Source organism: Oncorhynchus clarkii, chromosome 12, assembly GCF_045791955.1.
Source record: "Oncorhynchus clarkii lewisi isolate Uvic-CL-2024 chromosome 12, UVic_Ocla_1.0, whole genome shotgun sequence".
Classification (NCBI taxonomy): domain Eukaryota; kingdom Metazoa; phylum Chordata; class Actinopteri; order Salmoniformes; family Salmonidae; genus Oncorhynchus; species Oncorhynchus clarkii.
Genome location: NC_092158.1, coordinates 26,099,485 through 26,119,236, shown reverse-complemented (window position 1 = coordinate 26,119,236; position 19,752 = coordinate 26,099,485). Strand labels below are relative to the sequence as shown.

Below are 19,752 nucleotides of genomic sequence, written 5' to 3'. Positions count from 1 at the left end.
TTTTAATCAAGGTACCTTTATTTACACTGTGTACAAAACATAAGGAACACCTGCTCTTTCCATGACAGACTGACCAGGTTAATAAATTATTTTATTTGTTAAATGTCACCTTTATTTAACTAGGCAAGTCATTTAAGATCAAATTCTTATTTACAATGACGGCCTACCCCGGCCAAACCCAGGCGACGCTGGGGCAATTGTGTGGTGCCCTATGGGATTCTCAATCACATCCAGATGTGATACAGCCTGGATTCAAACCAGGGACTGTAGAGACGCCTCTTGCACTGAGATGCAGTGCCTTAGACCGCTGCGCCACTCAGGAGCCAAATCCACATGAAAGATGCTTTCACATGGATTCACCTGATCAGTCTGTCTGTAATGGAAAGAGCAGGTGTTCCTTATTTTTTGTACACTCAATGTAAATAAAGGTACCTTGATTAAAAATAATAGAACCTGCACATCACTTATAACCAGTGGTGGAAAAAGTGCTCAAATGTCATACTTGAGTAAAAGTAAAGATACCTTAATAGAAAATGACTCAAGTAAAAGTCACCCAGTAAAATACTACTTGAGTAAAAGTCTAAAAAATGTTTGGTTTTAAATATACTTAAGTATAAAAAGTAAAAGTATAAATCATTTCTTATTGCTTATATCAAGCCAACCAGATGGCGCAGTTTTCTTTTTTTCCCCCATTTATGTATAGCCAAGAGCACACTCCAAAACTCAGACAATATTTACAAATAAAGAATTTGTGAGTCCGCCAGATCAGAGGCAATGGGGATGACCAGGGTTGTTCTCTTGATAAGTCTATGAATTTAACTATGTCCCTGTGCTGCTAAGAATTCAATATGTAATGAGTACTTTTGGGTGTCAGGGAAAATGTATGGAGTAAAAAGTATATTATTTTCTTTAGGAATGTAGTGAAGATAAAGTTTTCAAAAATATTAATAGTAAAGTACAGATACTCTAACTCAAAGTAGGACTTAAAAATATTTTTACTTAAGTACTTTACACCACTGCTTATAAGTACACACATTTATTTGACTCTTATCAATATAACAACAGACCTCATACCTATAAGGTCAATTTAAATCAAATCTTATTGGTCACATACACATGTCTCAGCCTCCAGTATTTATGCTGCAGTAGTTTATGTGTCGGGGGGGCTAGGGTCAGTTTGTTATATCTGGAGTACTTCTCCTGTCCTATTCGGTGTCCTGTGTGAATCTAAGTGTGCGTTCTCTAATTCTCTCCTTCTCTCTTTCTTTCTCTCTCTCGGAGGACCTGAGCCATAGGACCATGCCCCAGGACTACCTGACATGATGACTCCTTGCTGTCCCCAGTCCACCTGGCCGTGCTGCTGCTCCAGTTTCAACTGACCTGAGCCCTAGGACCATGCCCCAGGACTACCTGACATGATGACTCCTTGTTGTCCCCAGTCCACCTGACAGTGCTGCTGCTCCAGTTTCAACTGTTCTGCCTTATTATTATTCGACCATGCTGGTCATTTATGAACATTTGAACATCTTGGCCATGTTCTGTTATAATCTCCACCCGGCACAGCCAGAAGAGGACTGGCCACCCCACATAGCCTGGTTCCTCTCTAGGTTTCTTCCTAGGTTTTGGCCTTTCTAGGGAGTTTTTCCTAGCCACCGTGCTTCTACACCTGCATTGCTTGCTGTTTGGGGTTTTAGGCTGGGTTTCTGTACAGCACTTTGAGATATCAGCTGATGTACGAAGGGCTATATAAATAAATGTGATTTGATTTGATTTTGCATATTTTATTGCAGGTGTAGTGAAATGCTTATGTTCCTAGCTCCAACAGTGCAGTAATACCTAACAATACAAAACAATACACGGAAATCCCCCAAAATAACAAAACTGCACATCACACAATGAGCATGTTTGGGATGCTCTGGATCGACATGTACGACAGGATGTTCCAGTTCCTGCTAATATCCAGAAACTTCACACACCCATTGAAGAGGAGTGGGAAAACATTCCACAGGCCACAATCAACATCCTGATCAACTCTATGCAAAGGAGATGTGTCACACTGCATAAGGCAAATGATGGTCACACCAGATATTGGCTGGTTTTCCTATCCACACCCCTACCTTTTTTTAAGGTATCTGTGACCAACATATGCATATCTGTATTCCCAGTGATGTGAAATCCATAGATCCTAATGAACAGTGGTGGGAAAAGTACCCAATTGTCATACTTGAGTAAAAGTAAAGATACCTTAATAGAAAATTATTCAAGTAAAAGTGAAAGTCACCCAGTAAAATACTACTTGAGTAAAAGTCTAAAATAATTTGGTTTTAAATATACTTAAGTATCAAAAGTAAATGTAATTGCTAAACATACTTAAGTATCAAAAGTAAAAGTATAAATCATTTTAAATTCCTTATAATAAGCAAACCAGACTGCACGATATTATTGTTTTCTAAATTTATGGATAGCCAGAGGCACACCAACACTCAGACATCATTTTCAAACAAATCATGTGTTTAGTGAGTCTGCCAAATCAGATGCAGTAGGGCTGACCAGGGATTTTCTCTTTAAGTGCGTGAATTGGACCATTTTCCTGTCCTAAGCATTCAAAATGTAACGAGTACTTTTGGGTGTCAGGGAAAATGTATGGAGTAGAAAGTACATAATTTTCTTTAGGGATGTAGTGGAGTAAAAGTTTTAAAAAAAACGACTTGTGGTACTTTAAGGTTTTTTAACTTAAGTACTTTACACCACTGCTAATGTAACTCAATAAAATCTTTGAAATTGTTCCATGTTCCGTTTGTATTTTTCTTCAGTGTACATAGGGAGGCAGTCTCTAATGTGCAGGGTTGAGTACCGTGTGGTAACTAGCTAGTAACAGTGACTAAAGTTCAGGGCAGGGTACTGGGCGGAGGCCAGCTAGTGGAGAAAATGTATTAGCAGTCTGATGGACTGGAGATAGAAGCAGATGGTAAAGGGGTGAACAGGTTGTGGCTCGGGTGTCTGAGGTCCTTGATCATCTTCTTGGCCTTACTGTGACACCGGGTACTCTAGATGTCCTGGAGGGCAGGCAGTGTGCCCCCGGTGATGCGTTGGGCTTACCCAACCACCCTCTGGAGAGCCCTGCGGTTGTGGACAGTGCAGTAGCCGTACCAGGCAGTGATACAGCCCAACAGGATGCTCTCAATGGTGCATCTGCAGACATTTGTGAGGATATTAGGGGCCAAGCCAAATTTATTCAGCCTCCTGATGTTGAAGAGGTGCTGTTGAACCTTTTTCCCCACAATGTCTGTGTGGATTTCAGGTTGTCATGCCGAGGAACTTTAAGCTTTTCACCTTCTCCACTGCGGCCCCCAACGATGTGGATGGGGGGGTGCTCCCTCTGCTGTCTCTTGAAGTCCACGATCAGCTCCTTTGCTGTTTTGATGTTGAGGGAGAGGTTATATTTCCGGCACCACTGCACAGGGCATTCACCTCCTTCCTGTAGTCTGTCTCTTCGTAGTTGGTAATCATTCCTACCAATATTGTGTTGTCTACAAACTTGATGATTGAGTTGGTGGGTGAACAGAGAGTACAGGAGGGGGCTGAGCACACACCTGTGTTTGTGGGGCCCCCGTGTTAAGCATCAGTGTAGCGGAGGTGTTGTTGCCTACCTTCACTACCTGGGGTCAGCCCGTCAGGAAGTCCAGGACCCAGTTGCACAGGGTGGGGTTCAGACCCAGGGCCCTGTGCTTAGTGATTAGCTTGGAGGGCGCTATGGTGTTGAAAGCTGAGCTGTAGTCGATTATCAGCATTCTTACATAGGTATTCCTCTTGTCCAGATGGGGTAGGGCAGTGTGCAGTGCAATAGGGATTGCGTCATCCGTGGATTTGTTGAGGCGGTATGCAAATTGTAGTGGGTTTAGGGTGTCCGGTAAGGTGGAGGTGATATGATCCTTAACTAGCCTCTCAAAGTACTTCAAGTTGACAGAATCGAGTGCTATGGGGCGATAGTCGATAGTCACATGCTCTGAGGACGCAGCTACGGATGCCGTCTGGGCCGGCAGCCTTGTGAGGGTCAACATGCTTAAATGTCTTATTCACCCTGGCCACTGAGAACAAAAGCTTACAGTCCTTGTGAGTGGCACTGTGTTTTCCTCGAAGCAGGGCAAAGAAGGTGTTTAGCTTGTCTGGGAGCAAGGCTATAAAGGGGAAACAAGGCTATAATGGGGAAACAAGGCTATAATGGGGAAACAAGGCTATAAAGGGGAAACAAGGCTATAAAGGGGAAACATGGCTATAAAGGGGAAACAAGGCTGTAAAGGGGAAACAAGGCTATAAAGGGTTTCACCTTTATAATCTATGATAGTCTGGAGTCCCTGCCACATACAGTTAATTCGGAAAGTATTCAGACCCCTTAACTTCTTCCACATTTTGTTTCGTGACAGCCTTGTTCTAAAATTTATTAAATAAAAAAAATCTTCAGCAATCAACACACGATACCCCATAATGACAAAGCGAAAACAGGTTTTTAGAATTGTTTACAAATGTATTTAACATTTAAAACCGAAATACCTTATTTACATAAGTATTCAGAACCTTCGCTATGAGACTAGAAATTGAGCTCAGGTGCATCCTGTTTCCATTGATCATACTTGAGATGCTTCTACAACTTGATTGGAGTCTACCTGTGGAAAATTCAATTTGTTGGACATGATTTGGAAAGGCACACACCTGTCTATATAAGGTCTCACAGTTGACAGTGCATGTCAGAGCAAAAACCAAGCCATGAGGTCGAAGGAATTGTCCCTAGAGCTCCGAGATATGATTGTATCGAGGCACAGATCTGGGGAAGGGTACCAAAAAACTTCTGCAACATTGAAGGTCCCCAAGAACACAGTGGCTTCCATCATTCTTAAATGGAAGAAGTTTGGAACCACCAAGACTCTGGCCACCTGGCCAAACTGAGCAATTGGGGGAGAAGGCCTTGGTCAGGGAGGTGACCAAGAATACTATTGTCTCTGGTCTGATGAAACCAAGATTGAACTCTTTGACTTGAATGCCAAGCGTCACGTCTGAAGGAAACCTGGCACCATCCCCACGGTGAAGCATCCTTTGGCCGCTTTTCCTTCCAGTTCTCTGCTGCCAATGACTGGAACGAATTGCAAAAATGACTGAAGCTGGAGACTTTTATCTCCCTCACTAACTTTAAGCATCAGCTGTCAGAGCAGCTTATCGATCACTGTACCTGTACACAGCCCATTTGTAAATAGCCCACCCAACTACCTCATCCCCATACTGTTATTTATTTTTTGTTCTTTTGCACCCCAGTATCTCTACTTGCACATCATCATCTGCACATCTATCACTCCAGTGTTCATGCTAAATCGTAATTATTTCGCCACGATGGTCTATCTATTGCCTTACCTCCCTAACCTTACTACATTTGAACACACTGTACATATATTTTTTCTATTATGTTGTTGACTGTACATTTGTTTATCCCATGTGTAACTCTGTGTTGTTGTTTTTGTCACACTGCTTTGCTTTATCTTGGCCATGTCGCAGTTGTAAATGAGAACTTGTTCTCAACTGGCCTACCTGGTTAAATAAAGGTGAAATTTAAAAAAATACAAAATGGTGGTGGCAGAATCAAGCTGTGGGGATGTTTTTCCGCTGCAGGGACTGGGAGACTAGTCAGGATTGAGGTAAAGATGAACACAGCAAAGTACAGAGATCCTTGATGAAAACCTGTTCCAAAGCTCTCAGGACCTCAGACTGGGATGAAGGTTCACCTTCCAACAGGACATCGACACTGAATACACAGCCAAGACAACGCAGAAGTGGCTTCGGGACAAGTCTCTGATTGTCCTTGAGTGGCCCAGCCAGAGCCCAGACTTGAACCCGATCAAACATCTCTGGAGAGACTTTAAAATAGCTGTGCAGCGACGCTCCCCATCCAACCTGACAGAGTTTGAGAGGATCTGTAGAGAAGAATGTGAGAACCTCCCAAAATAAAGGTGTGCCAACCTTGTAGCATCATACCCAAAAAGACTCGAGGCTGTAATCGCTGCCAAAGGTTCCTCAGCAAAGTACTGAGTAAAGGGTCTGAATACTTATGTAAATGTAATATTTTAGTTATTTTTAATAATTTAGCAAACATTTCTAAAAGACAGTTTTTGCTTTGTCATTATGGGGTATTGTGTGTAGAGTTGAGTGAAAATAACAATTTAATCAATTTTAGAATAAGGCTGTAACGTAACAAAATGTGTAAAAAGTGAAGGGGTCTGAATACTTTCCGAATGCACTGTATGTATGAGCCGTTGAAGTGCAATTCCACTTTGTCTTTGGACTGACATTTTGCCTGTTTGATTGTCTTACAGAAGGCATATCTGGTCTGTTTGTACTCATCCATGTTCCCAGTCACCTTGCCTTGGTTAAATGCTGTGGTTCGCGCTTTCATTTAACATAACAAACTTTTGATTTTCAGATGTAAGAATGTTTTTTAAACCTTTTCACATTAGTTACATTGAAATGTATTGGTTGAAGTGCCTTTCGGCTTTCTAAATCCACCCTGAATCCACCCTTCCAGTGAGATCAAGATAATCCTGATTTTCGGCATCAAAGCTATGCTAATCACTACCTTTGAGTTTTGAATAACGCAAAAATGACGTTTAATCCTGATTAAAGGTCAGATTGAATTGCGAAATCCCTATCCGGAAGATCAGAATCAAATTTTTTTGTTTTGAAAAACCCTATCCTATCTGATTGCCCAAATCCATCAAAGTGACTTTTGAAAAACTGGGCCCTTGTGACCAAGGTGAGAGGAGAGAGCATGCAGTTCTTAACATCAGTAGAAGGTGAATGGAATGCACCTCTCTTCAAGTTGTACAGTAATTATATATGCATAGTAGCTGTATGTCGTTTATATTTTATATGTGCAATAAATGGAAATATCACCTGACAAAAGATCTATATGTCTGGAAAGCCAATTCTATGTGGAAGGATCATTAACTGTTCTCAACCTGTGCCAATGGCGAGAATCGTCATTGGCCTACACACTCAAATAGAGAATCTTTGTAATGAATCTAAATAAATAATTTGAGGATTAGAAGTGTTAAGGATACTGTTGTAATAGGAGTTGGGTTGGAGTGTTTGTAAGGTGTTTTTCAATGGGTGGAAGTTTAGATGGCAATTGATAGGACAACATCTGGTGATTTGACTTTCCTAAATCATGTATATTATAGAAAATAGTTATATGCTTCAATACAAAGTATCTACATGAAATAGAGAAACACATATTGCCAGTGTCTTTTGTAAGGGATTGTACACCTATTGTTTTGACCTTGTGTCCTGAGTGTTCCTAACTGCTAACTAATGATCTACACTAAATTAGGCCTGACCAAGCCACAATACTAACAAGATGGAAAATGAGAACATTTGCAGATTAGACTGTTTGTTTTTACTTAGCGGATGACTGATAACTCAACTGGTATAAGGTTTCAGGGCATTGGGGTAAATGAATCTGTAAAAACAAGGACTGACTCAGCAAGTGGATCTGTGGATAACTATACATCTAATAGTAGACCTAGTAGTACTGCCACCTGGAGTTGTCATTGTACATTTAGCTGGTTATGTTGAAATAAAGACATGGTTATGAAGATGCTTTAGAATTATATTATCCCAAAGGTTGACCATTACTTTATTTTATTGCAATTATCCAGCAAATTGTAAATAAATAGGTATGGGTGTCTCTCACATGATTGATTTTTATCCCATTTCCTTAGCTCTACCTTTTAAAAGCAGGCAGATATCAATTCACAAATCAGTATTGTTGCAATTTTTTTCTAGCACGTTCTTTGAACTCTATGCTTGACTGTGAACAGCTGTTCAGAAAAGGTGCCCCCCATTGTACATTTAAGTCTTTGTCCCACTGCATGTTGAAAGCCTTTGTTCACATACAGTACAATGAGTGTTTCAGAGTTTGGGAATATGTCTGGTCAGCCCATTCTCTCCTCATCCAGCTCAATAGACTCCATAACGTCCAGTAACCATCTCCCACATCAAATATAGTTATGCAGATTGCTTGCGTTGGCATTTTTCCAGATTTGGATAGGAAAGAAAGACATTTTCCTAAGGTAAGTTCCTCCAGATATCATTTATTAGGATCTGTATGTGCCATGTGGACATTTTCAGCTGTTTTTGCATTTTGGCAATGACAGTCTGCAGTCAGTGTTTTCCTTTTCACCATGGACTGTTGTTGAGTAGGTTGAGTGGAGGGGTAGGGTACATTTACAAAGTGCACATTTATTCAATTAGTGAGATATTATTATTAGTTATGTAGTTTGTGTCTGTCGGTATTATCGAGAGTGTAATCTATTTTTCATTTTCTCTTTCTACTTCATAATCATTTAAATTAAGCATTTTTTCCATAGTATTTAGAATAACCAAGATCACTAATTTAAACAACACATACAGTAGAAGTCAGAAGTTTACATACACTAATGTTGAAGTCATTAAAACTCATTTTTCAACCACTCCACAAATATCTTGTTAACAAACTGTTGTTTTGGCAAGTCGGTTAGGACATCTACTTTGTGCATGACACATGTAATTGCTCCAAAAATTGTTTAATGACAGATTATTTCACTTATAAATCACTGTATCACAATTCCAGTGGGTCAGAAGTTTACATACACTAAGTTCACAGTGCCTTTAAACGGCTTGGAAAATTCCAGAAAATGATGTCATGGCTTTAGAAGCTTCTGATAGGCTAATTGACATAATTTGAGTCAATTGGAGGTGTACCTGTGGATGTATTTCAAGGCCTACCTTCAAACTCAGTGCCTCTTTGCTTGACATCAAAAGAAATCAGCCAAGACCCCAGAAAAAAAGATTGTAGACCTCCACCAGTCTGGATCATTCTTGGGAGCAATTTCCAAACACCTGAAGGTAGTATAAACACCATGGGACGACGCGTTCTGTCTCCTAGAGATGAACGTACTTTGGTGCGAAAAGTGCAAATTAATCCCAGAACAACAGCAAAGGACCTTGTGAAGATGCTGGTTGGAAACAGGTACATAAGTATCTATATCCACAGTAAAACGAGTCCTATATCGACCCAACCTGAAAGGCCGCTCAGCAAGGAAGAAGCCACTGCTCCAAAACCGCCATAAAAAAGCCAGACTACGGTTTGCAACTGCACATGGGGACAAAGATCGTACTTTTTGGAGAAAATCCTCTGGTCTGATGAAACTGTTTGGCCATAATGACCATCGTTATGTTTGGAGGAAAAAGGGGGATGCTTACAAGCCGAAGAACACCATCCCAACCGTGAAGCACGGGGGTGGCAGCATCATGTTGTGGAGATGCTTTGCTGCAGGAGGGACTGGTGCACTTCACAAAATAGATGGCATCATGAGGATGGAAATTATTTGGCTATATTGAAGCTACATCTCAAGGCATCAGTCAGGAAGTTAAAGCTTGGTCGCAAATGGGTCTTCCAAATGGACAATGACCCCAAGCATACTTCCAAAGTTGTGGCAAAATGGCTTAAGGACAACAAAGTCAAGGTATTGGAGTGGCCATCACAAAGACCTGACTTCAGTGATTCTTATGTAAACTTCAGACTTCAACTGTATATAAAACCAAAAACATCGACATAACACATAGAGAAAGGTTCAAACATAGTTTGTAAACAGTTCGTATTTTTATTTTTAAATAAATTCTGTGTTCACATAAAGACACTAATCTGTATCAAAGGGAAAGTACAAAAAGCCGACATGAAAAGACAATTCAGCTAAGTATTTTGAGGCTCCTCTAATGGATGTTGATGTGTTTTATGGCTTCTTGGTTCTGTTGACTGAGCATGAGCCATCCTGCAATAGACCCTACATTTTCAGTAGTGAGACTAACATGTATTGATGGCTCACTTATTAAAAGATCTTGATAAAGTACAAGGAAATAAGACAGTGTTGCAGATGAGCAGGCTCCATCGATATCTCGCTCCTTCAAAAGATTCATGATGTAGCATTAATATTGAGTTGTCTGTGGGGCATAATGCTGTTGTAGTGTGGTGGGTTCAACACACCATAGGCCTGCTGCTGTTTATTCTTCATCTGTGTTCCCCCAGGTTAAGAAATGGGAGACTGGTCCATTCTTGGCCGCTTTCTAACGGAGGTGCAGAACCACTCCACGGTGATCGGCAAGATCTGGCTGACCATGCTGCTTATATTCCGCATCCTACTGGTGACCCTGGTAGGGGACGCGGTGTACAGCGATGAGCAGTCTAAGTTCACCTGCAACACCCTGCAGCCTGGTTGCAACAACGTCTGCTATGACACCTTCGCCCCTGTCTCACACCTGCGCTTCTGGGTCTTCCAGATTGTACTCGTCTCCACACCGTCCATCTTCTACATTGTCTACGTGTTGCACAAGATCGCCAAGGATGAGAAGTTAGAGATTGAGAAGGTCCAGGTGGTCGCCAAGCACCCTCCTGCATGTGAAAGGCTCAAACATGTAGGGGTGGAGGGTGGGGAAGCCGTGGGGGCCAGCAGCCCCTCCTTCAACCCCCACTATGAGGAGGAGTGGGGCGCCCGGGAAGGGGAGTGTGTGGAGCAAAGCCTGCTGGAGGAGGACTTGAGGGAGGTGGGGGAGGACCCCACCGAGCTGTCCAGCCAGGTACTACTGACCTACATCATCCACGTGGTGCTGCGCTCCATCATGGAGATAGCCTTCCTGGTGGGCCAGTACTACTTGTTTGGCTTTGAAGTGCCTCACCTGTTCCGCTGTGAGACCTACCCCTGTCCCAACCGGACTGACTGCTTCGTGTCTCGTGCCACGGAGAAGACCATCTTCCTCAACTTCATGTTCAGCATCAGCCTGGGATGCTTCATCCTGAACATTGTGGAGCTGCACTACCTGGGCTGGGTCTATATTTTCCATGTGTTGTGCTCGGCCTGCTCCACATGTTGCGAGCCAGAGAGGGACCCTGTGGAACGCGTGGATCTGTATCACAACCACAACCCTCTGCTGCTGCAGCTCAAACACTCCCTACGAGGCAGGGTGGTCCTGCAGACCACTCCCATGTCCCAGGAGAAGAGCAGTGGCATCTTGTCAACCCACATCCCTGCCATCTCCTTTGAGACGGACTCCACAGTAGAGTGCACCTCCAAGAGGAGCCCAGATGAGAAAGAACGCACTAAGGCCAAACTGGTCAACATGTCCAAAACAGGCAGAGGCAAGAAGTCCTGGCTGTGAACTATCAATCTGTCCTTTCCTTTAAATATTCTTAATTTGCTTCCTCCTCTGATTGCATTTGTTCATCTGACGATTGATTTCATTTGTTTACAGTAAGACAGAGTACAAAAGGGCCCCCTGGATCAATGAGGTTCCCCCTGGAGGTCACGGTCCCTGGGCACCTGCTCTGCATGCCCGGTCATTATTCGGCCATGATTATTACATGTTTAGATAACTGGCTAGAATAACTTACTAATCAAAAAATTGTTAGCTGACATGGCTAATTGAGTGACTTTCAGTGACTGATAGAACAAGAGAAAATCTTCTGATGCACAGCCAAATTTCTAAATTGCACCTTGTGTATTCTACTACTCTAACTAAAAGAAAATGTGCTGCTTATGCCTGGAGTGTACACGGGTACAAATGCAACCACCGTGGTAACTATTCATGTAACATCTATAATATAACCAATGATATGGTTTCCAAAGGAAATAACACTTGCCACTATTACAACATATTCAGTGCATTCGGAAAGTATTCAGACCCCTCGACTTTTCTCACATTTTGTTACGTTACAGCCTTATCCTAAAATGACCCTTAACCTATTTTTTTCATCAATCTACACACAATACCCAATAATGACAAAGTAAAAACAGGTTAAGAAATTCCTGCAAATGTACAAAAAAACTCAAACTGAAATATCACATTTACATAAGAGTTCAGACCATTTACTCAGTACTTTGTTGTAGCAGCTTTGGCAGCGATGACAGCCTCAAGTCTTCTTTGGTATGACGCTACAAGCTTGGTAAACCTGTATTTGGGGAGTTTCTCACATTCTTCTCTGCAGATCCTCTCAAGCTCTGTCAGGTTGGATGGGGAGTATCGCTGCACAGCTATTTTCAGGTCTCTCCAGAGATGTTTGATTGGGTTGAGTGGCTGGGCCACTCAAGCACATTCAGAGACTTGTCCCGAAGCCATTTCTGCATTGTCTTGACTGTGTGCTTAGGGGCATTGTCCTATTGGAAGGTGAACCTTCGCCCCAGTCCAAGGTCCTGAGTGCTCTGTAGCAGGTTTTCATCAGGGCTCTTTCCCTCGATCCTGACTAGTCTCCCAGTCCCTGCCGCTGAAAAACATGCCCACGGCATGTTGCAGCAACCACCATGCTTCACCGTAGGGATGGTGCCAGGTTTCCTCCAGATGTGACGCTTAGCTTTCAGGCCAAAGAGTTCAATCTCGATTTCATCAGACCAGATTATCTTGTTTCTCATGAGTCCTTTAGGTTCCTTTCGGCAAACTCCAAGCGGGCTGTCATCTGTCTTTTACTGAGGAGTAGCTTCCTTCTGGCCACTCTACAATAAAGGCCTGATTGGTGGAGTGCTGCAGTGATGATTGTCTTTCCACAGAAGAACTCTGGAGCTCTGTCAAAGTGGCCATCGGGTTCTTGGTCACCCCCCTGACCAAGACCCTTCTCCCCCGATTGCTAAGTTTGGCCGGGCAGCCTAAGAATAGTCTTGGTGGTTCCAAACTTCATATCTCGGAGTTCTAGGGACAATTCCTTCAACCTCATGGCTTGGTTTTTGCTCTGACATGCACTGTCAACTGTGGGACCTTATATAGACAGGTGTGTGCCTTTCCAAATCATGTCCAATCAGTTGAATTTAACACAGGTGGACTCCAATCAAGTTGTAGAAACATTTCAAGGATGATCAATGGAAACAGGATGCACCTGAGCTCATTTTCGAGTCTCACAGGAAAGGGTCTGAATACTTATATAAATAATGTATTTCTGTATTTTAAAAAAAACTTTTTTGCTTTGTCATTATGGGGTATTGTGTGTAGATTGATGAGGAAAACATTTAATTTAATACATTTAGAATAAGGCTGTAACGAAACAAAATGTGGAAGAAGTCAAGGGGTCTGAATACTTTCCCGAATGCACTGTACAATAAACAAATTATTTTGACCATTTATCAAGCTATTATTATTAACATTTTTGGGGGGCATTTTATCATAAAATGATTTTCTCAGTATCATACCAGTTTTAACTCATGTTAGAATCTAGTGATTCTTAGAGAAAATTGCCCTTTTCCTCTTGATTAGAAGATGACTTGAGTAACTTTAACGAGGTATCTTTTGAGCAACTGAGTACTGTTTTTTGATGAGAATGTGCTCACTCGGACTGTGTTCACATGAAAAACAATAAGAAAAACAAAATTGCCCAAAATTCCATTAGGGAACTAGTTGTGAACTTCGTAGCAAAGAATGTATCAAGAATGCATTGTTGAGCAGTGAGCCCATTTCAGAACCAAGCACTAACTTTAGATGCCTTGGTTTGGTAAATTGGATCTCCAGGAAAACAATGTCATACATTTTTGTAGATCACTGAATAAAATGATTCCAGAATTAACAGTGGATACTATTGTGTTTTGTTCCATGTAGCCTATGAAAAGAAACATATCATCGAAACAGGCAAAGAATAAAGGAGATATGCTACACCTACATCTTTACTCTAACCAAGTAAAGTAGGACAGCTGTTAAAGGGATAGTTCACCCAAATGATAAATTATCACATTGGTTTCTTTACACTGTAAACAGATACTGGACAAGGTATTTCAGCAATCCATGCGTTGGTTTTATTTCCCTTGCATGGTTTCTAAATGCTAACGTTTTAACATTTGTAACACAAATCCCATTCAAGTCATGGGACCGATATTAGCATTTTCCGTGCATCATGTCCAAATCATCCAAAAGTCTCTGAAATTGATTGTAAAGCTCAACAAAGTCCCTTATAGATGATTTGAACATGATGCGTGACAAATGCTAATATTGGTCCCATGACTCGAATGAGATTTGTTCCACAGATGCATTTGATGTCAAGGAAATGAACCCGAAGAAGCATGGATTGCTGTCATACCTTGTTCAAAGACTGCTTACAGCTCGTGTCAAACTCATTCCACCGAGGGTCAAATGTCTGCATGTTTTTGCTCCACCCTTGTATTGGATTGTTGAATTAAGGTCACTAATGAGTAAGGAACTCCCCTCACCTGGTTGTCTAGGTCTTAATTGAAAGAAAAAAACACAAACACACAGACACTCAGTCCTCTGTGGAATGAGTTTGACACCCCTGGCTTAGAGGCTAAGGAAACTGAAGTGTAATTTTGTCATTTGTGTTAACTATCCCTTTAAATGATGAACAGTTAGGGACTATGCTTTTCTGAAATGCCTTTATCATGGTCCTTTGTATATGATGAACCACATGCCATGCAACGTTAGTCCAGATGAGGATTGTAATTTTTTTTAAACACACTTGATTTGTTTTCCTAAATGGTCATGTACGATATAAACTCAGCAAAACAAGAAATGTCCCTTTTTCAGGACCTTGTCGTTCAAAGAAAATTAGTAAAAATCCAAATAACTTCACAGATCTTTATTGTAAAGGGTTTAAACACTGTTTCCCATGCTTGTTCAATGAACCATTAACAATTAATAAACATTAATTGAGTGACTTTCAGTGACTGATATAACAGGAGAAAAACTCCTGGTGCACAGCCAAATTTTGAAATTGCATCTAGAACGGTCATTAAGACACTAACAGTTTACAGATGGTATGCAATTAAGGTCACGGTTATGAAAGCTTAAGACACTAAAGAGGCCTTTCTACTGACTCTGAAAAACACCAAAAGAAAGATGCCCAGGGTCCCTGCTCATCTGCATGAACGTGCCTTAGGCATGCTGCAAGGAGGCATGAGGACTGCAGATGTGGCCAGGGCAATAAATTGCAATGTCCGTACTGTGAGATACCTAAGACAGCGCAACAGGGAGACAGGATGGACAGCTGATCGTCCTCACAGTGGCAGACCACGTGTAACAACACCTGCACAGGATCAGTACATACGAACATCACACCTTCGGGACAGGTACAGGACGGCAACAACAACTGCCTGAGTTACACCAGGAACGCACAATCCCTCCATCAGTGCTCAGACTGTCTGCAATAGGCTGAGAGGTGCTGGACTGAGGGCTTGTAGGCCTGTTGTAAGGCAGGTCCTCACCAGACATCACCGGCAACAACGTCGCCTATGGGCACAAACCCACCGTCGCTGGACCAGACAGGACTGGCAAAAAGTGCTCTTCACTGACGAGTCGTGGTTTTGTCTCACCAGGGGTGATGGTCGGATTTGTGTTTATCATCGAAGGACTGAGCGTTACACCGAGGCCTGTACTCTGGAGCGGGATCGATTTGGAGGTGGAGGGTCCGTCATGGTCTGGGGCGTGGGTCAAAGCATCATCGGACTGAGCTTGTTGTCATTGCAGGCGATCTCAATGCTGTGCTTTACAGGGAAGACATCCTCCTCCCTTATATGGTACCCTTCCTGCAGGCTCATCCTGACATGACCCTCCAGCATGACAATGCCACCAGCCATACTGCTCGTCCTGTGCGTGATTTCCTGCAGACAGGAATGTCAGTGTTCTGCCATGGCCAGCGAAGAGCCCGAATCTCAATCCCATTGAGCACTTCTGGGACCTGTTGGATCGGAGGGTGAGGGCTAGGGCCATTCCCCCCAGAAATGTCCGGGAACTTGCAGGTGCCTTGGTGGAAGAGGGGGGTAACATCTCACAGCAAGAACTGGCAAATCTGGTGCAGTCCATGAGGAGGAGATGCACTGCAGTACTTAATGCAGCTGGTGGCCACACCAAATACTGACTGTTACTTTTGATTTGGACCCCCCCTTTGTTCAGGGGCACATTATTAAATTTCTGTTAGTCACATGTCTGTGGAACTTGTTCAGTTTATGTCTTAGTTGTTGAATCATATGTTCATACAAATATTTACACATGTTAAGTTTGCTGAAAATAAACGCAGTTGACAGTGAGAGGATTTTCTTTTTTAACTTTCCAAACTTTTGTTTAATTGTTAATGATCGTACATAATATTTTATATAAAAAATGAGCCTGTTCAATTGGAAAACAAATGGACAAAGTTAGGAAGTATGGCTACAATAGCCTAGGCCAGGCCTATAGACTAGGCTACTTTTGACATGATTATTTATATGAAATTACAGACAATAGCCTGTATCAGTAGCCTACAGTAGGGACCAATAACCTACTAAGATAATATATATTTTTTGCACACAGTCATTCGATGCAGGGCTCTCTAACCCTATTCCTGGAGAGATACAATACTGTAGGTTTTCACTCCTGGTTAATTACAACTGGGTTTGGAGCAAAAACCTACATGAGGGTAGCTCTCCAGGAACAGGGTTGGAGAGGCCTGTTCTAAAGTACGCTAAATGCACAGGTTAGTCAACAGACTACTTCCACACTGTTTCCCAATCAGTCTATGATCCCTCCCATCTTTTTTTTGCTGGGCTGAGACTGGGTCCCTATATGTCCTCAAATCAGCCAGGAGGGGTCACTGCGAACCGGCTGACGGTAACTATTGCGTTAAAAGACGGCACTTCTCGACTGCCCTGCATCGACACTGTACAGTAAACTGGTGAAAAGCTACTGACATTCTCGTTCAACCCTTCATCGGACAGTTCACCAACTCTAAACCTGCATATCACTGAGTGGTGAGTAACCTACAAGTCCCCTGATAAAATACATAAATAGACCCGGGTCTGTACATCTTTCCTCTCTCGATGAAACTGTTTGTCATCTGAAGCCACCGGTGTGATAATGAAGGCAAAGTAGCTTAATGTGAGCGCATTATGACCAAACTGTTACTAGCCGCGACAGTAACCTATCCACAGTAGTGGATACACGAGTAGACAGCGACAATGTATCAATTATGTTAGGGATATGTTTCAGGTGTAACCAAACTGGTCACATTGATTTACGTTAATGTCATTATTTCTCACTGTGGATAGTTATAGGGTAAATGGCTCGCATACGCTATCGTATTGCAGACATTATAGGCTACTGTGATATTGCCGGTTTGTATTTAGTTTATATCCTTTAGTTTTTAGATTGTCTACTCAGTGTTTGCATGCATGTGCTTCTCAATGCAGTGCCATGCGGCACGAAACGCACGGGGAGGATCAGTAGCTTAGTTGATGTGTAACAGTGAGGCTGCAGTGAGGTGGTCAGGAAGGGAATGGCTCTTGAATCAGCAACCTGATTGGAAGATGATGATTCATACACAGATTTATAAATTGTTTCGCTGTGACAGCTAGCTATATTCTTTGGTTCCTCAGGACTGTACTGGTGTAAAGGGGGTCTACTTCAGAAACACAGAACTCCTACTGGTCTCTTTTCTTCGAGCACATTCGTGAAGGGTCCACAGGGACACACTCTCTTTGCATTATTAAGTGCATTATTAAGTGCCATATCCTTCACAGCGACAACCTGCAAATAATAGTATTTGTCACATCAATGAAATGTTACACAAGACATCAGCATACCAACTTCTTTAGGAAACCACATAATAATCTGCTTTAGAAAAGTGTCCTCTTAAAATCACGTGTCAGTGTAGTGGTTTTGAGAAGTTTTACACAGAGAAGAAGCAACATTGTTATTTAATGAAAGGCAGCCTCTAACACATGTGATACCCTCACTACAACAACAGTGTCGGGTTTCTTCTACCTAGCTCTTGGTGATTTTAAGTTAATTGACACATTGAAATGCATTGCTTTGTAAAGCTGACTCATACCCTCATGTTCTGGATAAACATGCATGACACATTATATTTCACAGGTTTGTTGCATGTCATGAGGGTTTGTCTTTAGCCATGGGCATGACACATGATCTGTAATGATATCTCATTGCCATTGTATTGGATGATTGTTGGATTATTGCCTAAGACTTACTTTATAGTCTCCTCTCTCCTCAGGGCCCCTCTGTTGATGACATTCCTAACTGTCACCCAGATGCTTCCATGACCAGGGTTGAAAGCCTGAATTGAAACCTCACTTGTGTATGGAACCCCCCTGGTTTAAACCTACACAAACCAACCTTGAGGGGGTTGCTATTTGGAGCCAAATATGTTTCATCTGATCAAGAAAGACAAAGACAAGGATGAGAGGAAGAAGGACAAAAAGGACAAAAAGGAGAGGATGTCCCAGGCAGAGCTGAATAGTCTGGAGGAAATGAGCCAGCGGCGGGGCTTCTTCAACCTCCACCGAGGAGGCTCTAAGCGGGACAACAAAGGCAAGCTGGAGATCTCCAGCCCCATCCCTATTAAGGTAGCCAGCAACACAGAGCTCAGCCTTACTGATCTAGATGCTGATCGCTTCAGCAACCGTGGCAGCATGGTCCTGGACTTGGGCCAGATGAGTGCCGGCAGCTCCAGTGATGACATCAAGGGGGAGTGGGGACAGGATCCATGTCGCACCTCTGTTAAGGAGCGAGCGGCAAAGTTCGGCAGCCTGGCAAAGCAGAACTCCCAGGTGGGCCAGGTCATGAAGCGCTTTTCCTCCCAGAAAAACAAAGAGGATAGTGTCTCTGAGGCCTCCACACCAAGCTCAACACAACCATCTCCCCAGATAGAGAACAAGGTGTTTGACCACCACAGACATGACTCCCATCTGCATCGCCAGGGCCACGGCAGGGCTGGGAAGAGGGTTCATATCCCAGAGGTGGTGGAGAAGACCTTCCCGGCAGACCTGCAGCTGCCTGGCGTCTTGGCGCTGCCCATGCCTGAGCCCAGGGAACTGGAGCTACAGCGCCGCAACACAGGAGACTTTGGATTCTCCTTGCGCCGCACAACCATGTTGGACCAGCAGCCTGATGGTGGGGCCTACCGCCGCGTGGTTCACTTCGCTGAGCCTGGAGCCGGGACCAAGGACCTGGCGCTGGGGCTGGTGCCTGGAGACAGGTTGGTTGAGATCAACGGGCACAACGTGGAGAGTAAGAGCCGGGACGAGATCGTGGAGAAGATCCGTCAGTCTGGGGACTCGGTGAGGCTGAAGGTGCAGCCCATTGTGGAGCTGAGTGAGCTGAGCCGCTGCTGGCTGAGGAACAGCAGAGAGGCCTACGATGTAAGTACCTAATTTAGCATGATTGTTCAACATGATCAACAATGTTATAGCAGTCCATTTGAAGAACCAGCCTGACTGAGCTGCTGTTTCTCTGTGCGATTCATGTTGCTGAGATATTGCCAGTAATAGGTTCCACATATCAGTGGTGTCTTTGCTGATGATGATGATGATGATGTCATCGAGAGAATTTGTGAAGCTTCTGTTGGGAAAGGATGGTTCCTTCCGAATGATGGGTTTTTAATTATCTTTCAGATTGACTACTGCACATGTTACATACTTTTATCGGATGCTTGCCTCTTATGTAACCACACATCTTCATGGTTCCACAGTCATGTCACAGAGAGGGTGAATGCCGGGTGTGAGGAGATGCCTCCTTTGGAGAGGCTTGATGACCCTGTTCTGTGTGCACTGTATGTAATCCCCCCCCCCCCCCCCTTGACACCAAACAAAGGAGAGTTGGAGAGGAGTTTTGTAGGACAATAGCACAATGACTACATGGCCATATGCTCTTGAAATGACAAGTTAAGGGCCAGTTTTCTGTAAAATCTCATGACATAAG

At 43.0% G+C, this 19,752-nt stretch overlaps 1 protein-coding gene and 1 pseudogene across 1 annotated transcript; both read left to right on the top strand.

The window, feature by feature from the left end:
* The first annotated feature begins 8,033 nt into the window (after nucleotides 1-8,033).
* LOC139421950 (gap junction delta-2 protein-like) lies at nucleotides 8,034-11,383 on the top strand. Its single transcript, XM_071173087.1, has 2 exons — nucleotides 8,034-8,114; nucleotides 10,109-11,383. Exon 2 carries the CDS (start codon nucleotides 10,117-10,119, stop codon nucleotides 11,233-11,235), a length of 1,119 nt encoding a protein of 372 aa, XP_071029188.1. The 5' UTR covers nucleotides 8,034-8,114; nucleotides 10,109-10,116; the 3' UTR covers nucleotides 11,236-11,383.
* Nucleotides 11,384-18,197: 6,814 nt separating this feature from the next.
* The window catches only part of LOC139422422 (unconventional myosin-XVIIIa-like), a 92,680-nt pseudogene continuing 91,125 nt past the window's right edge, over nucleotides 18,198-19,752 (top strand).